Source organism: Taudactylus pleione, unplaced genomic scaffold, assembly GCF_031769625.1.
Source record: "Taudactylus pleione unplaced genomic scaffold, aTauple2 ptg000082l, whole genome shotgun sequence".
Taxonomy (NCBI): domain Eukaryota; kingdom Metazoa; phylum Chordata; class Amphibia; order Anura; family Myobatrachidae; genus Taudactylus; species Taudactylus pleione.
Window position 1 is genome coordinate 4,710,722 of NW_028284484.1, and position 22,892 is coordinate 4,733,613.

A 22,892-nucleotide genomic window follows, 5' to 3' on the forward strand; every position below is an offset into this window, starting at 1 on the left:
ATATTGTGAATTCAGGGTCCTCTCCTCAAGCAACCCGACCCTTTGAAAGTATTGATCCCTGTGCCAACTGACATACCCAAAGCCATTGCACCGAAGTCTACTTTATACAGGTGTATATGTGCACTGTAAAATCAGCAGCCTTAAGTCATCTCTGGAAAGCAGCAGTTTATATATAAATATATATATAGATATATATAATGAATAAAAAAAACTGTCTTAATAAGAAACCAAATTGTGACATAAAAAGTTATTGCTCAAAACCATTCACTTTCTCAGTCACTCTTAGTACAGTAAACAGTGATTAATAATGTGTGTGTGACAGTGACTGTGTGTCTTCTAGCGGGATAGTGGTTAACTTATACGCCGCGGCGCGCGCTACCTTGTCTCCAACTATCACGCATGCGTGCTGCGGCTGTTCTCCAACCGGCGTGCAGCTGCTCGCCTGACAAGTGCTCCTGGCTCATTGGTCTGTTACTTCCTTCATAGCCCCGCCCCTTAGTTACAGGACCGGCCCAGCGGCTGGGTTTGGTTGCTAACTAAACATTGCAACGCAAGATGGCGGCCCCCACGAAAGTTACCAAATCTTCTCACCAATATGTGGGTGATGTGAAAAAGCAGATGCGGCACGGTAATAAATGAGAGTTTGAGTAACAACAAAAATTATATATATATATATATATATATATATATATATATATGTATATATATAAATATATATATATATATATATATATATATATATGTGTGTGTGTGTGTATATATATACACATACATACACACAAGTGTGTAGTTTAAGGGTGGTGCAGTGTTGGTTTTGCTATTATAATTGTTTTGTTACTCAATGAAAGTGTATGGTGTAAGTCTTTTTGTCACTTCCCACTTATTGAAAACTAGTTTGCATAATATAAATTATTAACAACTCTTATGTTAAACTTAACACAAGAAGTATTGCCATCAATCCTATAGAAACAGCTGTTTTGGGAGGATTGCCCCTTTACTTACCAAGAGTATGATGAAAAAGGTATATCACAGTTATCTGTTGCGGCCCCTCAGGTATCAATTGCAAATAAATCCCCCAGAGTTTTTATGGGGACTGCAAAAATGGGCAACGTATCAAGCTCTAAAAAGCATAGCGTTAGCCATGGCAAGATCTAAATTCTTGATTCAGAGAGGCACTGAACACTAGCGCATGTTGCGTTGCGCAGTAACTTTGCCGGGTCTGAGCCTAAAAGTAAAGTGATCACGAGTGATCACTTTAATTTTTTTCTCATCACATCAGACTACCAGCGCCGCCGGAATCCCGTCAGCAGTTGGAATCCCTGCTCCAGAATCTTGACCGCTGACATCTTAAAGGTAAGTATTAGGGTTGGGGGGGGGGAGTTAGGGTTAGTCACTAGGGGGAGGGTATGGTTAGGCTGGGGGGAGGGTTAGGGTTAGGCTGCAGGAGGGGAGGGTAATTAGGGTTAGGCTGCGGATTGGGGGGAGGGTTAGGGTTAGGCTGTGGGAGGGGAGGATTAGGGCTATTCTGCGGGAAAGGCGATTTAGGGCCAGGGGAGGTAAGGTGATTGCCGGTATCCCGACCGCTGATACGTTTCCCTGCACAGTAATTTCTTATTGCTTTGATACATCAGGCCCTAAATGAGAATGACATAGGCAAACATGCCATGGCTTACGCAGTTTATTTTTCGGGTAATGTTCAGTTAGTTTTGTTAGAAGTTGTACTGATAATTTTACTAGTCAATGAAAAGTTTATGGTGCCTGTCTTTTTGGCACTCACCACCTATTGAACTGGAAAATGAACTCGTCAGCATCTGCAACACAATCTTATGGGTGAATTCTTGCTGTTGCAGATTGAGCACACTAGTTACTTTAAAGAGATTCAGGCCCTCATTCAGAGGCTGTCGCAAGAAGCGATCGCTCTCTCTGAATGAGGACGGCCGCTTCTTTTTTTTAATGCGGCCTCCTGGTCGCTAGCTAAGCTGTGGGTTGCCACCCACAGCTTAGCGACCGACCAGGGTGATGGTCGCGATGGTCAAGACCATTGGGGCTTGCAACGAGACCCTAAGGTTGGGTCTCGGCAACCGCAAGCCCCAGGGAGCTTCCTGCTCTGATCGAGCAGGAAGCTCCCCACTGACATCACTTGTGATGTCAGTGCGGCTGCCCACAAAACGGCAAGCGTTCACTTGGGAACGCCTCCGTTTGTGTAGCCACCCCCCCCACCCCGCCTACAAAACGGGCCGAGCTGTCGATCAACATCGACAGCCGGCCCTTTTGTAGTGAGCTGCGGAGCAAGAGAGTTTCTCTCTCGCTCTGGGGCTTGCGCACGCGCAGTGCGGCCGCTGCATGTGCGCAGGACCGAAACATCAACCCGGTTGCGAGCGCGCAGCGCTTGCGACCGGGTCTGAATGAGGTCCTCAGTCTTTTATTAATTTCATATCTTGCATGGTTGCAGTGCAATTATATTGCAGGTATGCAGGAAAACGTCTGTATTTGCTATGCAGGCATACAGTCTGCATGTAAAACAATTGCAGTATAACTATGCCATCTGCATATCATGGATCTAATTGTCATGCATACCTGCCTACTTTTGAAAAAGCATTTCAGGGAGGTTGTGAAAGCAGCACCTATGAGCGCGCTGTAAAGTGGGTGTGTACTGCTACATCTGAGAGGCGTGTCATATAATTGACTTACATCCAAATGTAAATGAGCCCAAATGCAGTTGGTAAGATCTATTTGTTGATGAAAACACACAGATACTTTTCAGAAAATGCATGTAGCCATAGGGATCATTACATACTTGTCTACCCTCCCGATTTGGTCGGGAGCCTCCCGAAAATCGGCTGCCGCTCCCGGCCTCCCGGGAAGGCAGGCAAGTCTCCCGGCAGTGCCGACCCCTCCTGCCCCCCTCCTTATTTACCAGAGAATGACCCCGGCAGCAGGGCGGCCTGTGACGCGATTCATGCTGAATCGCGTCATTTTGGCCCCGCCCCCTGCTTCACAATGCCGGGATTATCGGCATTGTGTAGCAGGGGTGGGGGCAAAATGACGCAATCATGTGGCCACGCCCCCAGTTCTGCCCACAAGCGCCGACCACGCCCCCGATTTTGCCGATCTGGCTGCCCTCTCCCGGATTGTCGGCATCTGGCAGCCAGATTGTCGGCATCTCTGGATCATTGTGCCTTATACCCAGTGGCAAACGCAGGATTTCTAAAGGGGGGTTTCCAAATGCCTGATTTTAGAATGAGTGTGGCCAGTCCAAGGGGGCAGAATTAGCACTTATCCAGCTTTAATATACGTCATACAATGTGTATTGTGTGTCATAAATCCAGCATACACAGGACCAGCTATCACAGTAACCCATTAGATGCGGCAGTAGGGCCAACCTGCCTGAGCTGAATGTTTTTATATTAGATGTGGGCTCCATTCCAGAGTCTGGGGGAGCAGCAGAAGAACCTAGCACTGCCCTGGACATATATGTACATATTGGGCTCTATAGCAGTGCATCTCTAATAGTGCATGTTTTCCAGATCTCCTAGTTGGTGCACAGGTTATTTATTACTGGCTGATACATGTTAAAAGATCCACAGGTGGTGCTAATTTTTTCATTTGTGATACTGAGAAGAACATTCAACACTAGTAAAACTATTATTTTACTATTTCTATTGTGGTCATGTGTGTTCTGGAGAGGGGGGTTTCCAGGCAGATGGAAACCCCCCCTGCGTTTGCCTATGATACCCAATGCAGGGAAATGATACTAATTATCCTATTTGTATGTATATCGCTCTGTTTTTAAAAAAAAATATAACAGCTTCATAATGGGGGTAAGGTGCAATGAGAGAGATTGCTGGTCTCTTTATGGAGACTGTTACTATTTCAGGGAGTCTTCCTGACAATGAGGGAGAGTTGGCAAGTATGTTTTCATGGCTGATCTGATAACTTTACATTTATGCCATTCACGCACAAAGTAATGGCCACTTGAGGTTCATTCACAATTTACACTTGTGTATTGTTTCTAAGTTTTCCGGGTCATGCTCATGTGCAGTGTCAGTTTCCCAGGAGGAGTCTTTCAAAACTGTGAAAGACTCCTTTGATATGCCCGGGATGTTACTCGAAGGGACCACGGTTATCACTACTGGAATCTGTATGTAATGCCGGAGGCTGTTTAGCTGTCGGATCAAATGCCGACAGCGGCAGATAAGACATCTAATCCTCCCCTCCCCCCCCCTAACCTTAACCCTCTCTTCGTGGTGCCTAACCCTAACTTCCCCCCTAGTGCCTTACCCTAACCTCCCCCCGTTAGTGCCTAAACCTCCCCCCATTAGTGCCTAAACCTAACCCCTCACTACTAGGGGGGTATCTAACCCCCCTAGTGGTGCCTAACCCTAACCCCCCCTTTCCCTACCCTAACCCTCCTGGGGGGTTGCCTAACCCTAAGTCCCCCCCCTGCAGCTACACACTGAGACACCCGGCTTACCTTCATTCGGTAAGTCAGGTGTCAGGATTTAGTGGTGGGGCTCATGATGGGCTTCGGGAATTCGACACCTATCTTTAGTCCCATGTCGGGATGTGACTGTCGGGATATCGGTGGGCGGGATAACGCCCGCCGGTATCCTGACTACATCCCATCACTGTCCCTGCAAGTTACACTTATTACATAATGGGAATATTCAAGTAAAAAAGTATCTCGGCTACTATGTGCATTTCCGGGATTTTTAATACATAAGCCCCTAAGAGAAGATGTCAGTAGTTCATGCTTGCCTACTCTCCCAAACTCCCAAATTTCTGGGAGTCCTGTCTGGAAGTAATGGGAAGAAAGGATGTAACACATATTACCTAAAACTTCACCCTGCATGTTTTAAAGTGTATTCTCATATGCATACTGTTGTGATTTGCTCATACTTGATATATACCGTATATACTCGAGTATAAGTCGACCCGAATATAAGCCGAGGTACCTACTTTTACCCCAAAAAACTGGGAAAACTTACTGACTTGAGTATAAGCCTAGTGTGGGAAATGGCAACAGCTGGTAGTGCCCCCAGTAGTAATTCCCCCTGGTTGTGCCCCCAGTGGTAATCCCCCCTTTCAGTGCCTCCAGTAGTAATCCCCCCCTGGTAGTACCCCCAGTAGTAATCCCGCCTTTTAGTGCCCCCTGTAGTAATCCCCCCTTTTAGTGCCCCCTGTAGTAATCCTCCCCTGTAGTAATCCCCCCCTGGTAGTGCCCCCTGTAGTAATCCCCCCCTGGTAGTTCCCCCAGTGGTATTCCCCCCTTTTAGTGCCCCCTGCAGTCATCGCCCCCTGGTATTGCCCCCTGTAGTCCCCCCCCCCTAGTAGAGAGAGACGTGATAACAATAAAAAAAAAATAAACACTTACCTGAAACTCCCGCTCCTGGTCCCGACGCTGTCCGCTCATGGTCCCGCCGCTGTCCGCTCCTGGTCCCGCCGCTATCCGCTCCTCCGGCCGCTTTGCATGGGAGAGACGTCGTCATGACGACGTGTCTCCCATCACCCACTGCGGGAGCCAGAAGATGGCTCCCGCAGCGGGAGCAGCAGCAGCCGCTGAGAGTCTGACAGACTCTCAGCGGCTGCTGATTACATCAAACACATAGCTGCCGGCTCCGCCGGCTGTGTGTTTGGCAGTGTGTAGCGCAGACCGAACTCCGTCCGGTCAGCGCTACACTTGACTCGAGTATAAGCCGAGGGGGACTTTTTCAGCACATTTTTTGTGCTGAAAAACTCGGCTTATACTCGAGTATATATGGTATATTATATTTCTGCTGCAACTACTCAGACGTATTTTGTCCCCTATTCCCATGAACTCCATGACCGGATGTTACTATACATCTATAGGCTATTTGATCATTTACCATAAGATTTCACTTTGTCACATGGAACACAAGTTTTCATATATTTTGTTCGTGGGCGATGATCTGGCTCCTAGATTTTACTAAAAAATTATCAAGCCCTGTTCTACATGTGAGTTTGTTATAATTTTTTCATACAAAGCATTGGGAGTTTTCATCGTATTATGGGCCTGATTCAGACCCGCTCGCGAGCGCATAGCGCTCGCAAGCGGGTCGATGGTGGCCCAGTGCGCACGCCAGTCAGTGCGGTCGAAAATCGTTTGTACGCAATATAGCGAGTGCCTGCTATTTTGAGTGACAGAATGAGGCGTATGTGGGTGGTAACAGGGGAAGGTGCTTGAAAACGGGGGAGTGGAATTCGAACGCAGGCGTGCTTAAAGGTCAAAACGGGCGTTTTATGGGTGTGCATAATTAATATAGCAGCGTCAATGACCACGTCATTTGTTTTTTTTTAACTCAGAACTGCTCGCAAAATAGCGGTTGAAAAAACCAACCACAAGAATAGCGAGCAGTTCATATCCTGTTCGATGTACTCGATTAATCTAATAAATAGCGGACATGACGTATGGTGCGAGCGGCCAGGGGGCGTTTTTAAGAAATAAAAGAGCGTATGTTTTGCTCGCTCGTTCAGACTTAGAGGTGTGAACAGACTGCAATGTGCGAACGGATCATTTGAATAGCCACCCCTTGTTTTGGAACGAACGAACGCAAATAGCGAACGGCTCTGAATGAGGCCCAAGGTTTTCCAGATATACGAGTTTCTTATGATGATGAATCTCCTGTTTTCTCCACTGCGATTACTGAGTGTCTCCTTACAGTTTACATGTTGCCATGTTTGCCATAGTTTGTAGATGCATGATGCAATGTCGCTTGTGAATTAATTGCATCTTCTGGGACTGATAGCATGATAATGTCTCCATGCATCTGATTCCTAATAGTGTGTTTGTTTAAACTTAAAGCAACATATTACACTAATTTAATTTGATGGTGAACAAGATAAAGGCAACCTGATATTGTATTTATCCATAGCAGAAACTGTAGTAATAATCTATTTTTCTTTTTAAATTCATGAATATACTAATTTATATATTTTGGTAATGAATTCTGAATATTTAGAATTTAAATCAATATTTGTATAGCATATCTCCCAACAAGACCCATTGACTGACTTTTCTGTTAATTTTCTAATTGAACAGAACTAGGCTGAGTCATATTTTATATTTCTACTTCAGGGTCCATAGGGTATCCACAGGATACCTTGGGTATAGGTGTGACGTCAGTCGCAGGGCACCAAAGAGTTAAGCTTTCAGCCTCCCAGGATGCACTAGGTCCCCCTCCTATACCCCGCCCCCAGGCCAAGGCACCTCAGTTTAGTTTGGTGCCCGGCCGGAGTCGGGTGCACCTGTTGGAGTGGGGGCTAGAAGAGCCCCTGAAGCTTATTCTTCATGCAGCTGTGGCTGCACAACTGGATGAACAGCATGGACAGTCAGTCCTGACGTCCATGCTGTCTTCCCTACACCCCGCCGGTACCAGAACGCCGGTACTGATCCGGGGATGCTGGTGGGCGTCTGGGGTCACAGCTAGCGGTGACCCCAGATGCTCCGGACCATGGCCGGATTCAAGGGGGACAGAGGTAAGCAGCGGGGTCCCGCGGTGGGTCCCCGCTGATCACATGGTCCTAAGTCCCCAGGCAGGGGGCTCCCTGGGGACTGGCTGCAGCGTGGAGCCAGGCGACCAACCTGCGCTTCCACTACCCCCTGGGACAGCGGACCGCAGCAGAGCGGTAGCGCTGCGGCGTCCCAGGGGTTAAATGCATGCCAGGGGAGCGCGCCTTCCCTGTCTCACAGCCGGCGCCTCCCCCGCTGCACACAGCCCTCTCTGCACTGTGCTGACTGGTCCTGTGTCAGCGCTCCTCCCCCAGGCCAGCTTCTCTCTGCTCCTCGGCGGCCATCTTCTCTGCAACGCATGGTGAACGCTGCTGGAAGTCTGGAAGGAAGCATCGTGGTCTGGGTCCCCCCGCATACCTCTCCTCCGCTGTGGCTCAGGTCTGTGTATGCAGCGCTGTGTCCTGCCAGGCCCTGTGTCTGTGTAGTTGAGTGATCAGCGCTGTTAGTGCAGGAATTGTTATTTCTCTGCATTGTATGTGACTGTGCTAGCGCTGCCTGTAACTATTCTTCACTAAACTGTCAGCTTTATTACTGTCCCTGTTCTTTCTGCTAAAGCCCTTGCGGTGCGGTGCTGCACGGTGGTCTCTCGCCTATTTAATACTTAATTGGTGAGAGAGGTCACATACGTGGTGCCATCATGTCTGAAAGTGATTTTCCCCTCCGGCTACAGTGTACCACGTGCAAAGTACCGTTAGCGGAGGGGGAGGGTAGCGCGGAGGGCCTTTGCCGGCAGTGTTGTCCATGGCGCGGCCTATTACGGTTACAGCACCGGTACAGGAGCCGCCCTGGGCTTGTTTCGCTCAGGCGTTAACAGCTTTAGTGGGCCAGTTAGCTCCGCAGCCCGCGTTTACTCCGATGGGTTTGTCCCAGCAGTCTGTGGTGTCGTCACCCATGCAGGGGTTCCCACGACAATTGGTGGTACCCCACAGTCTCCCTATTTCCCCGCTCCCGGGTTCTCAGGAGCCAGCGTGGGTTAACTCCCTGACGAGTTCTTTACAGCACTTGTCGGATGTATTGCAAGGGGAGTCTGTGATGCGGCCTCATAAAAGGCCGGTGGCGTCTCTGTCCGCTCCTTATGAGGATGACGAAGGGACGTCTGATGATGGGGAGATTCTGGATCCTTACGATCAGGAACCTTTCCATACTAAGGACGCTGATGCTAAGTCCAAAGTATATATTCCTGGACTTATTCGGGCGGTCCGCACAGCCTTGGTGATTGAGGACGAAGTTCCCCCAGCGGCTAAATCTAAGTATGCCTTTTTCAAAGATGTGAAGGGCGATGCCACAGTCTTTCCTCTTTCGGGTCAGTTGGTGGACCATTTAGAGGAGGCGTGGAAACAACCTGGCAAAAGATACCAGCCGCAGAGACGCCTGGCGGTGGCTTATCCGTTCGCGGATAATTATTTTGCTAAGTGTGAATCCTCTCCACAGGTGGATTCTCACGTGACCCGTCTTGTCCGTAGTGCCACATTGCCGATGCCATCCATGTCCTCCCTTAAGGATGCTACGGACCGCAAGGTAGAAATCTGCCTGAAGTCCGCTTATTCCCTTGCAGGGGGGGCAGCACGGCCGGCTATGGCCATTTGCTGGGTTGCCAGAGCGATGGAGCGCTGGGCGGATTCATTAGAGGCTTCTTTTGAATCCGACTGTCCGGCCGAACAAGCGGAGTTGATTGGCAATCTCCGTGATTCGGCCACCTACATCAACGAGGCGGCTCTAGACATTAGTACTCTGGTGTCTAGAATTTCTTCAGCAGCGGTAGCTGCTCGTCGCACCTTGTGGCTGCGATCCTGGAAGGCGGACGCAGATCCAAGAAAGGTCTGGAAGCGTTGCCGTTTACCGGAGAAGTTCTCTTCGGTCCGGATCTGGATAAGATTGTGGCCACGCTGGCGGCAGCCAAATCTGCTTGTCTCCCGTCGGCCGCTGCTCCTTCTGGTTCTGGACCATCGTCCTTTCGGTCATCTAGGGCCCAGGGCAGGCCCAAACCACAGTCGTTTCCTCGACAGGCTGGCCCTAAGAAATCGGGCAAGCCCCGGAAACAGGCATGGAGTACCAGACGTCCGGCCCCCAAGCCAGATGACAAGCCTGCGGCCTGACGGTCCGGGTCTCCCCTTGGGGGATCCCAGGGTGGGAGGCCGCCTGCTGCAGTTCTCCCGGTGTTGGTCGTTCACTACGACAGACACTTGGGTTCTGGAGGTGGTCTCTCACGGGTACGCCCTCTCCTTCCGGCACAGACCCCCGGCTCGATTCTTCACCACGGGTCTACCATCAGACCGGAACAAGGCTACGGAGCTGCGGAAGGTATTGCACACTATGCTCCAGGCTGGAGTTATAGTGCCTGTTCCATTCTCCCAGAGGGGCCAGGGTTTCTATTCAAATCTATTTTTGGTACAGAAACCCAATGGGTCATATCGTCCGATTCTCAACCTCAAAGCACTCAACAAGTCTTTGCGGGTCCCGAAGTTTCGGATGGAGACCCTACGGTCCATCATTCTGGCGCTGGAACCTGGGGACTACATGGTGTCATTGGACATACAGGACGCTATGGCGGTCATGGCGGCTTCTCTGCGGCTGCAAGGAGTCCGCATGTTGCCGTACTTGGACGACCTGTTATTGGTGGCAGGATCTCCAGAGCTCCTGTTACACCACTTGGACCTGACCATTGCACTGCTGCAACGGCACGGCTGGCTAATTAACTGGCAGAAGTCCACTCTAATCCCGTCTCGGAGGATTCTGCATCTTGGAGCCTTATTGGACTCGGGACAGCAAAGGATCTTCGTGACGGAGGACAAGATCTCTGCTTTACAGTCAAGGGTGCGCAGTTGTCTGCACAGCCGCCGGGTGTCCTTACACTCGGCGATGAGGTTACTGGGCTCCATGGTGTCGGTGTTCGACATGGTGGAATACGCCCAGTTTCACTCTAGACCTCTGCAGCACCTGATCCTGTCCAAGTGGAACGGGCTGCCTCAGTCTCTGAAGTTCCAGACGATTGTGCTCACCCCGGAGGTTCGCCTGTCCCTTGCGTGGTGGTTAAAGATGACCCACCTCAACAAGGGACGTCCGTTCTGGGTTCCAAATTGGGTCCTGTTGACAACGGACGCCAGTCTTCGGGGCTGGGGAGCAGTTTCGGGTCCACACTTGTTCCAGGGCAGGTGGACACCGACAGAAGCGGAGCTTCCAATAAATATCTTGGAACTCCGTGCGGTCTTCAATGCTCTCCTGCAGGCACAGCGGTTTCTCCAGGGTCACCCGGTGCAGGTCCAGTCGGACAATGCTACCACCGTGGCCTACATAAACAGGCAAGGAGGAACTCGCAGTCGGGCGGCTCTCGTAGAGGTCTCTCGGATCCTGGTTTGGGCGGAGCGCAATCTTCCGGCCATATCAGCGGTCTTCATCCCGGGAGTGCTAAATTGGGAGGCGGACTTTCTAAGTCGCCAGGACGTTCATCCAGGGGAATGGTCCCTGCACCCGGACGTTTTTCAACTACTGGTGGACAGGTGGGGTCTTCCAGAAATCGACCTCATGGCGTCCCGGCACAACAACAAGTTGCCGGTGTACGGGTCTCGCACAAGAGACGAAGGGGCGTCTCTGGTGGATGCTCTGTCCGTCCGGTGGACGTTCAGGTTCGCATACCTGTTCCCTCCGGTCTCCCTTCTTCCACGGGTAATCCGGAAATTCAAACAGGAAGGAGGGACGCTCCTGTTGATAGCTCCCGCGTGGCCCAGACGGCACTGGTTCTCAGACCTTCAGGGTCTGTCCGTGGACAGTCCTCTGCGGTTGCCGCTACGACCGGACCTTCTGTCTCAGGGTCCTTGTCTTCACCCGGACCTGACTCGGCTGTCTTTGGCGGCGTGGCTGTTGAGACGGCCATGCTGAGGTCCTGGGGGTTTGCCAGCTCTATGCTGTGTACCATGTTACGAGCTCGGAAACCGTCTTCCGCGAGGATATACCATCGCGTGTGGCATACGTTCTTCCAGTGGTGTCGACCGAGAGGTTATGCACCGCGGGAGTTTCGTCTGTCTCGGATTCTCGCCTTCCTGCAAGCGGGACTAGATCATGGGCTTCGCCTTGCTTCTTTGAAGGTACAGGTTTCGGCCCTATCTGTCTGGTTTCACCGTAGGATTGCTACAATCCCGGATGTGCGCACCTTTATGCAAGGTGTTCTCCGTATTCAGCCGCCCTTTGTTCCACCTGTGGCGCCTTGGGATTTGGCTGTGGTCCTGAGGACTCTCCAAGGACCGCCGTTTGAACCACTGGGCTCAGTGGATATTAAATGGCTAACAGCTAAGACTGTTTTCCTTCTGGCCGTTGCTTCAGCCAGACGTGTTTCTGAGTTAGGGGCTCTTTCTTGTAGACCCCCTTTCTTGGTTTTTTTCATGGGAACAGGGCAGTGCTCCGCACTCGGCCCGAGTTTCTCCCCAAAGTTGTTTCCCAGTTTCAGGTTAACGAGGAAATAGTTGTTCCGGCCTTTAACTCACCGGGTCTTTCCGTGGGTGAGGCCTCTTTGGATGTTGTGCGGGCCTTAAGGACTTATGTGGACCGCACTTCTTTGTTTAGGAAGTCGGACGCTTTGTTGTCCTCTATGGCTTCTGTAAAAAGGGTTGGCCTGCTTCAAAGCAAACTTTGGCAGCCTGGATCCGTATGGCTATTTCTGAAGCTTATCTTCATGAAGGCCTACCGGTCCCTCCTTCTCTGAAGGCTCATTCCACTAGGTCTGTGGGTCCTTCGTGGGCAGCTTGACGTGGTGCCTCGGCAGTTCAGATCTGCAAGGCTGCTACGTGGTCTTCTGTCCATACCTTCGTGAGGTATTACAGGTTTGACACCTTCGCCTCTCAGGATGCTTCCTTCGGGCGGCGGATTCTCCTTTCTGCACAGGAGCGTCCCCACCCTTAAAGGATACTGCTTTGGGACATCCCCAAGGTATCCTGTGGATACCCTATGGACCCTGAAGTAGAAAATATGAGATATGGTAAGAACTTACCCTTGTTATCTCTATTTCTACGAAGTCCATAGGGTTCCACAGGACTCCCGCCCTGTCGCACCTGTGCTGCAGATGGGCTTTGCTCTGGTCACCGGTTTTCCGTCTCCCTCTGGTGAGAATGTGATTCTTGTATGTGTCCAGATCTTTGTTCTCTCTCTTCCTTCTCCTCCTCCGGCCTATGGCTTGGTAACTAACTGAGGTGCCTTGGCCTGGGGGCGGGGTATAGGAGGGGGACCTAGTGCATCCTGGGAGGCTGAAAGCTTAACTCTTTGGTGCCCTGCGACTGACGTCACACCTATACCCAAGGTATCCTGTGGAACCCTATGGACTTCGTAGAAATAGAGATAACAAGGGTAAGTTCTTACCATATCTCATATTTTATTAATGATCGCATTTTGCAATGCGATCAGGGCATCCAGTACCGCTCATTGCAAAATGCGATCATACCGGCTGAATGTACTATCCGGCACATGCAGGGAGACGGGCTCCGAAAGGAGCCCGTCCCTGCGATGTGGCCGGAGTGCATGCGGGACTGCTGCGCATGCGCAGTCCCGCGGACTGCACATGAGCAGCGCCCATTGCCGGCGGAGGGATCTGGGGGATCCCTCCGCCGGCTGAGATGCGGTAAGTCCCCATAGACTACAGCGGCTAACGCTATCTTCAGATAGCGTTAACTGCTGGGGCCGATATCGGGAATGCTTCGCATTCCTGATATTGATACATTTGGCAGCATCGCATCCCCCATAGAAACCTATGGGGGAGGCGACTGCAGGCGGCAATGGAGGGATCGCAGCAGGTATCTCCGATACCTGCTGCGGTCCCTCTTTTATACATCCGGGGGATACTTAATATTTGAGGGTGTTTTCGGGGAATTTACCTAAAATTAACTTTGATAAATGGGCCCCTTACTATTAGGAGAGGGGTTGGGGAGGCAGACAGTTGGCGTAATTAGGCCCGCCTCTTTCTTGGAAAAGTCTGCGATTCGTGGGGCCACGAAGAGGGGGTGGGGCTAAATGACTTATTGTGCTGTTTAGCCTCGCACCCTCCTCCCGTACCCATTAAATTTCCCCATCCTGCCCGCTTCACTAGGAAGTGGGCAGGATGCGGGAGATCTGCCTATTCTTCCAGAGCTGCGGGGGGCTACACGAAAAAACGTGAGTCTCCCGCGACTTCAAGGAGTGTAGGCAAGTATCGGCTGTGCATTTAGCATCAAATACTTCAGTCTGCTGACCTTACTGCAATTGGAAGATAATACAATCCGCATATTTTAGAGTAAAGCAGGGTACACACTATGCGACTCTTGGCCCAACATGGCTATCTCTGTCAGATAGGGCCAATATTGTGTAATGTGTACACAGCAGCAGAGACTGACGGTCAGTCCAAAACCCATCAGATCGACTTCCGATATAGTGTGTACTGCACATGTTATGTTGTTCACGTCGTTATAGTATCTTTAAGAGAGAGCAGTGTGTACGGACCTCGGCCTGATGTCTGCCCATAGTTTATCATACACATCTTGATTGTGGGCAATTGTATTTAAATCAGCTGTGATGTCACTTCCCTTGGCTTGTCAGCAGATGACTGAGGGCCTGATTCAGTCCTGCTCGCGAGCGCTGAGTCCGGCTCCGTCGTGCGCATGCGTGAGACCTGGATAGCGATGGGCAAACCGTCGCTCCGGGTCTCGTACCAAAGGGGGCGTGCTGTCGATGGTGAGTGACAGCACGCCTCCTTTGGTGGGAGTGCCGGGGGCGTGGCTTCCCAGACGGAGGCGTTCCCATGGGAACACCTACCGTCTGGGGCCGGCCCCACTGACATCACAAGTGATGTCAGTGGGAGTGCTTTTGGCTCTGTTAGAGCCGAAAGCACTCTTGGGCTTGCGGCAACGAGACCCTACCACAAGGGTCTCGTCGCAAGCCCGATGGTCACGATGGTCTTGACCATCGTGACCATCTTCCTGGCCATTCGCTATAGCTGTGGGTGGTCAGGAGGCCGCTCTAAAAATCAAGAAGGACGGCCCTGAATCAGGGCCTGAATGTCATGTCAGTAGCACTGGTGTCACTAGGGGGATGCGGGGTGCGGATGGTGTCACCGAGCAGCCACAGTGCAGAGAAAGGCAGGGAAGAGGCTGAGGACATGAGATGCGGTCACGCCCCCAAGATTGGCATACATAAGGGGGCGTGGCTTTGTGGGATGAGGCCACGCCCCCTTGTGCATGCAGCTCCAACGTACAAGAGTATTGCCTTGCAGCCGCATTGGTTGTCAGATGGGTCAGTTATGTCGCTGGTCAGTAGTGCTGGGTAAGGTAGTATGCAGGACACCATTTGTGCAAGGAATTACACATCTCAGCATGCCTTTCACAGAAACATGTACTGTGGCAGGGCATGCTGGTATGTGTATTTCCATCTACATCACCACAAGTGAGTGCACTCAACTGTGCCCAAGTATTGCTGTCATTAGCTTCACCAGGCACCTGTAGCATCCCCATTCTCTTCACCTGTATCCAAGTATTAATGTCACGTGCTTCACCAGGCACCTGTAGCATTCCTCTTCTCTTCACCTGTGCCCAAGTATTGCTGTCATCAGCTTCACCAGGCACCGGTAGCAATAGCACCCCCCTTCTCTTCACCTGCACCCAAGTATTGCTGTCATTAACTTCACCAGGCTCCTGTAGCATCCCTATTCGCTTCACCTGTATCCAAGTATCAATGTCACGTGCCTCCCTTTTACGATGGCCCACAGTGTGCATACTCCTCCCCCCATGTGAGTGCAGACACCTGTGCCCCAGTATTACTATCATGTACCTCACCATGCATCTATCTGTGTCATCCCCTTCACTTTACGTTTTCCCTTTAAGATGGCCTGCGACAGTGTGCATACTCCTCCCCCCATGTGAGTGCAGGCACCTGTGCCCTAATATTGCTGTCATGCGGCCCTAATATTGCTGTCATGCGCTTCTCCAGGCACCTACCCGTGAGCAGGGGCGCCGGGGGGGGGGGGGGGAGCGGGTACTATTCACTCAGGCCCGGGTCCGGTCATGCTCTCCCCCTCCCTCCCTTACTCCTCCCACCCACACAGCAGCCCAGCACGCTGCAGTGGGAGACTGCTCACGGCTGCTGAGCAGCATCTGCAGCAGTCTCCTATGCCTGTGGGGGGGGAGTGAACACACTGATCGTGCCCCCCTCTGGCTTTGCATTGGGCTGAAGGTCTCACAGCGCCCCTCTCACCAGCACGCAGTGCCGCTCAAAAGTGCTTGTTTTTTCTTTTCTTTAGCTCAAGGGGGTGAGACCACGCCTCCCATAATTAGGCTACGCCCCTTCACCTGGGTCCGGACGGGCTCTCCTAGCCCCTGCCTGTGACGTCCTACTTCACTTTACTTCTTCCCTTTAAGATGGCCTGTGACAGTGGGGCTGATTCAGCAAGGAACGCAGATGAGAATTCGCAAGTACCTGGCCGATGTTTCCGCACTGAGCATGCGCAAACTAGCCAGTGCGAGCGGGTAAGGATATGCAGGCTACACGCAGACCCTTCTGATATTGTTTGTCAGGGAGTGCTTTTTGTGTGCCTGTGCGTTGGGACGCCGTTATAGGGGCATGCATAATTAAGGCAGTGCGGTGGCATACAGAGCCAGACGACTCGATGCACGCAAGAAGTGGCCAAAATCCTGCACGTGATCAGGTCAACCTCCTATTGTGCGTATGGTTCCGATGGTTCTTGATGTTACTGATGTTTCCGCTGTCTTGCAGACTACTCAGGCTATGAGTAAAGGGAAGTGGGCAGCATTGCATCTTATGCTGCGGTTGCTGTGCGTATGCATTGATTAGCATATATTCGTAGCAGCCGAGTGCGTGCGCACACTTGCGTTCCTTGCTGTATCAGGCTCAGTGTGCGTACTCCACCCCCCCATGTGAGTGCAGACACCCAATATTGTGGTCATGTACTTCTTTAGGCACCTGTAGCATCCCCCTTCACACCAGGATATTAAAATTGTATAACTTACAAAATAGAGAAACTAATATTGTGTAATAAATAGAAGTTGTTTATTTTTCTTTCCACTTATATATTTTATAATTTTTAATAATATGATTGGCAGCATAGTATGTTCCATTGAAGTAAATACAGTACACCGTATATGACACATTTGTTTCATAGACCATAGCTAGAAGTTTTTCCAAGCCTTTCAAAATATAAATACAGGAATGGACCACTCCAAGATGCTATGTAGCACAAGTTTTAAAAGTTCACTACCTATGCACCCATTAAAAGGATTCAGTAAGTACAGGGGAGAACAAGTCCCAGGCACAAGGAAGCAGTGTTGCTACAAGTAGAATGCACCCCTTAAAAAGTTTTACAATATAAAGATATACAATAATCCCATTATCCATGAGCCATGGTTTTTATAACATTTGAACAACCCCTTAAAAAGATCAACAATATAAAGATGTTGAATAGGCCAAGTTGTTATATCACACTGTTTTTACAAGCAGTAAGCACCCCATTAAAGTTTATTTATATAAAGAGTGAGATGGGGCAAAGATGTTATGTAGCACTGTCTTTACAAGTTCTATATCTATGCTGAAAAAAGGAGGGAAATAAAAATAATGGACCTAGGACCTGATTCAGCAAGGAAAGCAGTTGCTTATACGCACGCATTCGGCCGATTGTTGCGTTCTGCGTATGCATCACACACTGCATGTGTTCGAACTAGCAATTGCGATCGGGACTGTGATCACGGAGGCTACGCAGACCCATGGCAGAGTGATTCACAGGAAGTGCCGTTTGTGGGTGGTCACGAGGGGGGGGGGGAGGTCGGGCGAACACAGGCGTGCCAGTGCGTTGGGACAGCGTTGTAGGGGCGTGCATAAATTAACCACAGCGATACCATACGCAGCCTTAGGCCTCACAACGTACGCTGAAGTCAGCAATTCCTGAGTGAGGTCTGACCTGCCTTAACTGTGCGTATGGGTCCGATGTTACTGATGTTTAGCTATGTTGCCCAAGTATATGGATGTGAGTAAGGGGAAGTGGGCGTCCATATGTTAGACTGCGATCACAATGCCAATGTACATATCACCGCTGATATTAGCAACTCCTTTGCATGCATATAAGCAGAATAGTGATCCGTGCTGAATCTAGTTTGCTACATTGTTATTCATAATTTAATACCTACACCCCAATAAAAATTCTACATTTCTACTTTGCCTGGGCTATCATTCCTGATGTCCATAAATTAACTTTTCATGCTGTGCAATGTGTACTCTAAATTTCTTATATCTGATTTAATTACTCTCTTGTTCTCTGGGCCTGATTCAGACCTGCTCGCAAGCGCTGAGCTCTCGCAAACTGGTCGATGTTGGCCCAGTGCGCATGCGCACGAGGGAGCCGGCTCCGTCGTGTGCATGCGCGAGACCCGGATAGCGACGGCCAAGCCGTCGCTCCGGGTCTTGCTACAAAGGGGGCGTGCTATTGATGTTGAGTGACAGCACGTCCCCTTTGGTGGGCGTGCTGGAGGCGTGCCTGCCCACACGGAGGCTTTCCCATGGGAACGCCTACCGTCTGGGGCCGGCCTCACTGACATCAAAAGTGATGTCAGTGGGAGTGCCTTCAGCTCTGATAGAGCCAAAAGCACTCCAGGGCTTGCGGCAACGAGACCCTACCACAAGGGTCTCATCGCAAGCCCGATGGTCGCGATGGTCTTGACCATCGCGACCATCTTCCTGGCCGCTCGCTATAGCTGTGGGTGGTCACCTACAGCTATACGAGCGGCCAGGAGGCCGCTCTAAAAATGAAGAAGGATGGCCCTGATTTAGAGCGAGCACTCTGTCAGAGCGTCCGGCTCTGAATCAGGGCCTGTGTGTAAATCTGGTTCCATTTTAGCTTCTAGGTGAACGGATCCATTTCTCCATCGGCACTGTCATCTGAGATTACTATGATGTCTTCAAAGGGGGGCAGGAGGAAAAAAAGAAGTGATTTAAGGCCTATGGAGAATATTGATTTTTTTTTTTTTTTTATAATCTCATCCACATCCAAATGGCACATGCTTACTTCTTCTATATCACATGCTTACTTCTTCTATATCACATGCTTACTTCTTCTATATCACATGCTTACTTCTTCTATATCACATGCTTCTTACTTCTCCCAGTGTTTGAGATGATTTCATGCTGATGCACCTATATAGGGTCTGGTGTTTCAATGTGTTTCTCAACAGTGAGGCAATCATTTGTATTTGTACAAAACTGCAAAAAACCTTATATACAAAATTCATAGGTCTGTTTGTTTATGTGTTTGTCTGGCTGTCCAGTTATGCATTCGGACACCCCTGCACCAATTGGGATGAAACCAATGCGAGGTGGTCCAGTTAGATTCTGGCAGGGTTTTAGTGGGTTAGGGTGCCGGTTGGACCTTCCGTTGGTGTACGTTGGGCAGAACTTTGACCCGGAGAGCCTGTTCTGAGCCTTCCGCTGGATGAATTTGGATGAAAACCTCACAGAGTGTTAACATTGGATCCCAGAAGACATACTAGGGGGTAATGGTCCCGATCAGACCTCCTGTTGGTGTACGCTGGGCAGAACTTTGACCTGGGGTGCCTGTTCTGGGCCTTCCACTGGATGAATTTGGATGAAAACCTCATAGAGTGGTAACATTGAATCCCAGAAGACATACTAGGGGGTAATGGTCCTGGTCAGACTTCCTGTTGGTGTACGCTGGGCTGAACTTTGACCTTGGGATGCTGGGCAGAACTTTGACCCGAAGTGCCTGTTCTGGGCCTTCCACTAGATGGATTTGGATGAAAACTTAACATAGGGGTTGCAATTGGTCTGGGATGCCTAATGTAGTGATTGGGGTCCTGGTCAGACCTCACAGATTTGGACGACATCACTTAATTTGGATGAAAACTTCACAGAGTGATAACATCTAATTTGGTGTAATAGGGGCATGTGGTACAAGAACTCAGGGCTCGATTCAGAGCCGTTCGAGCCAGCGTATGCAAATTCGGCTAAGTTACGGCATGGCAGGCGATCGCACAGCAAGGTATAAGCATGCCCGTGCGATCGCTTTGTGTATATAGACGCCCACCAGCCTGTCTTAAGACGCCCACTTGTGCACGTCATGTCCAGGAAGTGTATGCAACCATCTGTACATCGGGTACCATCGGAAGCGAACGCAGGGCTTGAAGTTGACTATACCCTACCGCAAGCACTGCGAGCACTTCAGTGTGAAATACAAGGTGATGTGTACTATGACGCTGCCTGTTAATTAAGCATGCCTCTGAAACGGCGTTAAGACGCCCTGGCACGCCTGCGTTTGCAACTCCACTCCCCCATTTCTAGTGGCCTGCCCCTGTTACCACCCACAAACGGCCTCTCCTGTCACTCACTCTGCTGGGCTGTCTATGCTCTGCGCGCGACCGCTTCCCGATTTCTCGCACTGGTTCGCACACGCGCACTGCGATGCATACGACAATCATCCAGCTACAAGCGAACGCTTCTTAGCGACCAGGTCTGAATCAGGTCCTCAGTCACAAGTAACCACAGTAGTTTGGTCCAGCAGCTCTTGTGTACAAGGGACCTTCTCTCCCTCCTCTCCTGAGACTGCAGGAAGCTCACTATATCAACCATACAGACAGCAACAACTTGTTCATAATCCATTCTCGCAGGTATAATAACCAGTGTATATATAATAAGCATTTACACAATGCAATAACAATACTGTAATGGTGAATGAATATTGTCCTGCCTCTTCCTGTATTGTCTGTTCATTCCATCCATTTATTCTAATTAAGTTTAAATTTCTAGCCTGAAAGTACAATTATCTGACAGTGCTTACTGAGATACAATATCGGTGAGGAATCGAAAAGACCTAAACTATTATTGGGTAGTGTGTATTATGTATATCGGCCTTTTTCGTGATTGTTTTGGTCGGTCTGAAGGTTTAGTCGTTAGCATCGTTGAGCAAAATCTTATAGTGTGTACACAACTTTACACAAACAGTTCAAATTAGGGGTGAGCGGGTTCGGATTTCTGAAATCCGAACCCCCCCGAGCCCCCCCGATCCGAGGCCGATACGAGTCAGGCTCGACTTTTCCCGCCTGACTCGGATCTGAAATCGAGGCAAAACGTCATCATCCCGCCTTCCGAGTCTCGCGGGTTTTGGATCCTATATAAGGTACCTGCGTCGGCGCCATTTTCTCACTCGGCTGTGGACAGTGAAGAGGGAGGATGGGAGTTAGGGCTGGCTGGGCTGTGTAGTGTAGTGTAGTGCAGAGTAGTGTTGTGCTGTGCTGCGCTGTGCTGCTGTTGTCCACTACTTCAAAGTCCATAGGGGCTGGCTGTGTTGTGCTGTGCTGCTGTTGTTAATAGGGGCTGTGTCCACTACTTCAAAGTCCATAGGGGCTGGCTGGACTGTGTTGTGCAGTCAGTTCTCCATAGGGGCTGTGTCCACTCCAAAGTCCTGTGCAGTGTCCCAGTCCTAAAGGTGTGCTGTAGTGTTGTCCAGGGGGTGCTCTGTCCATCAGGGGTGCTCCCCCCAAGTGCTAAAAAATTTATATTTTTTGTGTGTTTGTGAATTGTGTGCGCAGTAGCCGCACGTGCATCAACAAAGTAGTGCCAAGCGTGCGCCTGTGTCATAAGTAAAGGGCCGGTTGGCTTGACCGTTAAAGGGTGCTGTAACCCCCAAAGTACACTCCAGTCCAAACCAAAAAAAAAAATTATTTTCTGTGTTTGTGAATTGTGTGCGCAGTAGCCGCACGTGCATCAACAAAGTAGTGCCAAGCGTGCGCCTGTGTCATAAGTAAAGGGCCGGCTGGCTTGACCGTTAAAGGGTGCTGTAACCCCCAAAGTACACTCCAGTCCAAACCAAAAAAAAATTTATTTTCTGTGTTTGTGAATTGTGTGCGCAGTAGCCGCACGTGCATCAACAAAGTAGTGCCAAGCGTGCGCCTGTGTCATAAGTAAAGGGCCGGCTGGCTTGACCGTTAAAGGGTGCTGTAACCCCCAAAGTACACTCCAGTCCAAACCAAAAAAAAAATTATTTTCTGTGTTTGTGAATTGTGTGCGCAGTAGCCGCACTTGCATCAACAAAGTAGTGCCAAGCGTGCGCCTGTGTCATAAGTAAAGGGCCGGCTGGCTTGACCGTTAAAGGGTGCTGTAACCCCCAAAGTACACTCCAGTCCAAACCAAAAAAAAAATTATTTTCTGTGTTTGTGAATTGTGTGCACTGTGGCTGCACGTGCATCAACAAAGGAGCAGCGCCAAGCGTGCGCCTGTGTCCCATAAGCAAAGAGCCGGCTGGCTCATTTCTTAAAGGGTGGTGTAACCCACAAAGTGCACTACTCTCCAGCAAAAATAAAAAAATATTTTCTGTGTTTGTGTGCGCTTTAGCCGCACGTATATATCAATATAACATAAATGGAGGACCAAACTTTCTCCGATAAAAATAAAATAGGGAAAGATCAAGAACCACTTCCTCCTAGTGCTGTTGCTGCTGCTGGGAGTTGTTCATCATCCCAGAGAGGAAGTAGGAACATCACTACTTTTACTAAACAATTGACCCTCCAACAGTCCCTAGCGATGAGGATGAAGTACGACAGCAGTCATCCTGAAGCAAAACGTATAACTGAGGCCTTGACTGCTATGTTGGTGTTAGACGTGCGTCCGGTATCCGCCATTAGTGCAGTGGGATTTAGACAATTGATGGAGGTAGTGTGTCCCCGGTTCCAAATCCCGTCTAGATTCCACCTGCATCCTCAAAGCAGCAGCGACAAGCGTGCGTCTGTCTGTTAAAGGGTGGTGACACCCTCAAAGTGTGCTACACAAACAATAAAAATATTCTTTTTTTTTCTGTCTTTGTGAAATGTGTGGGCTGTAGCCGCACCTGCATCCTTAAAGCAGCAGCGACAAGCGTGCGTCTGTCTGTTAAAGGGTGGTGACACCCTCAAAGTGTGCTACACAAACAATAAAAATATTGTTCTTTTTTTTCTGTCTTTGTGAATTGTGTGGGCTGTAGCCGCACTTGCATCCTCAAAGCAGCAGCGACAAGCATGCGTCTGTCTGTTAAAGGGTGGTGACACCCTCAAAGTGTGCTACACAAACAATAAAAATATTGTTCTTTTTTTTTCTGTCTTTGTGAATTGTGTGGGCTGCAGCCGCACTTGCATCCTCAAAGCAGCAGCGACAAGCGTGCGTCTGTCTGTTAAAGGATTACATCGGTGACAGCATCCAAGTAGGCATGTCAGACAGTCCGTACCTGTACTGGCAGGAAAAAGAAGCAATTTGGAGGTCCCTGTACAAACTGGCTCTATTTTACCTGAGTTGCCCCCCCTCCAGTGTGTACTCCGAAAGAGTGTTTAGTGCAGCCGGGAACCTTGTCAGCGAAAGGCGT

The 22,892-nt window shown here is 50.0% G+C and overlaps 1 protein-coding gene across 3 annotated transcripts in view; it reads left to right on the forward strand.

Annotated features, from left to right (window-relative positions):
- The first annotated feature begins 549 nt into the window (after window positions 1-549).
- MORN1 (MORN repeat containing 1) overlaps window positions 550-22,892 on the forward strand; it is a 735,456-nt gene continuing 713,113 nt past the window's right edge. For all 3 annotated transcript variants that reach the window (XM_088468235.1, XM_088468237.1, XM_088468236.1), the window contains exon 1: window positions 550-628. In XM_088468235.1, the coding sequence (XP_088324361.1) occupies window positions 556-628 (73 nt within the window). In that variant the 5' untranslated portion in view covers window positions 550-555. The remainder of the gene's footprint in view (window positions 629-22,892) is intronic.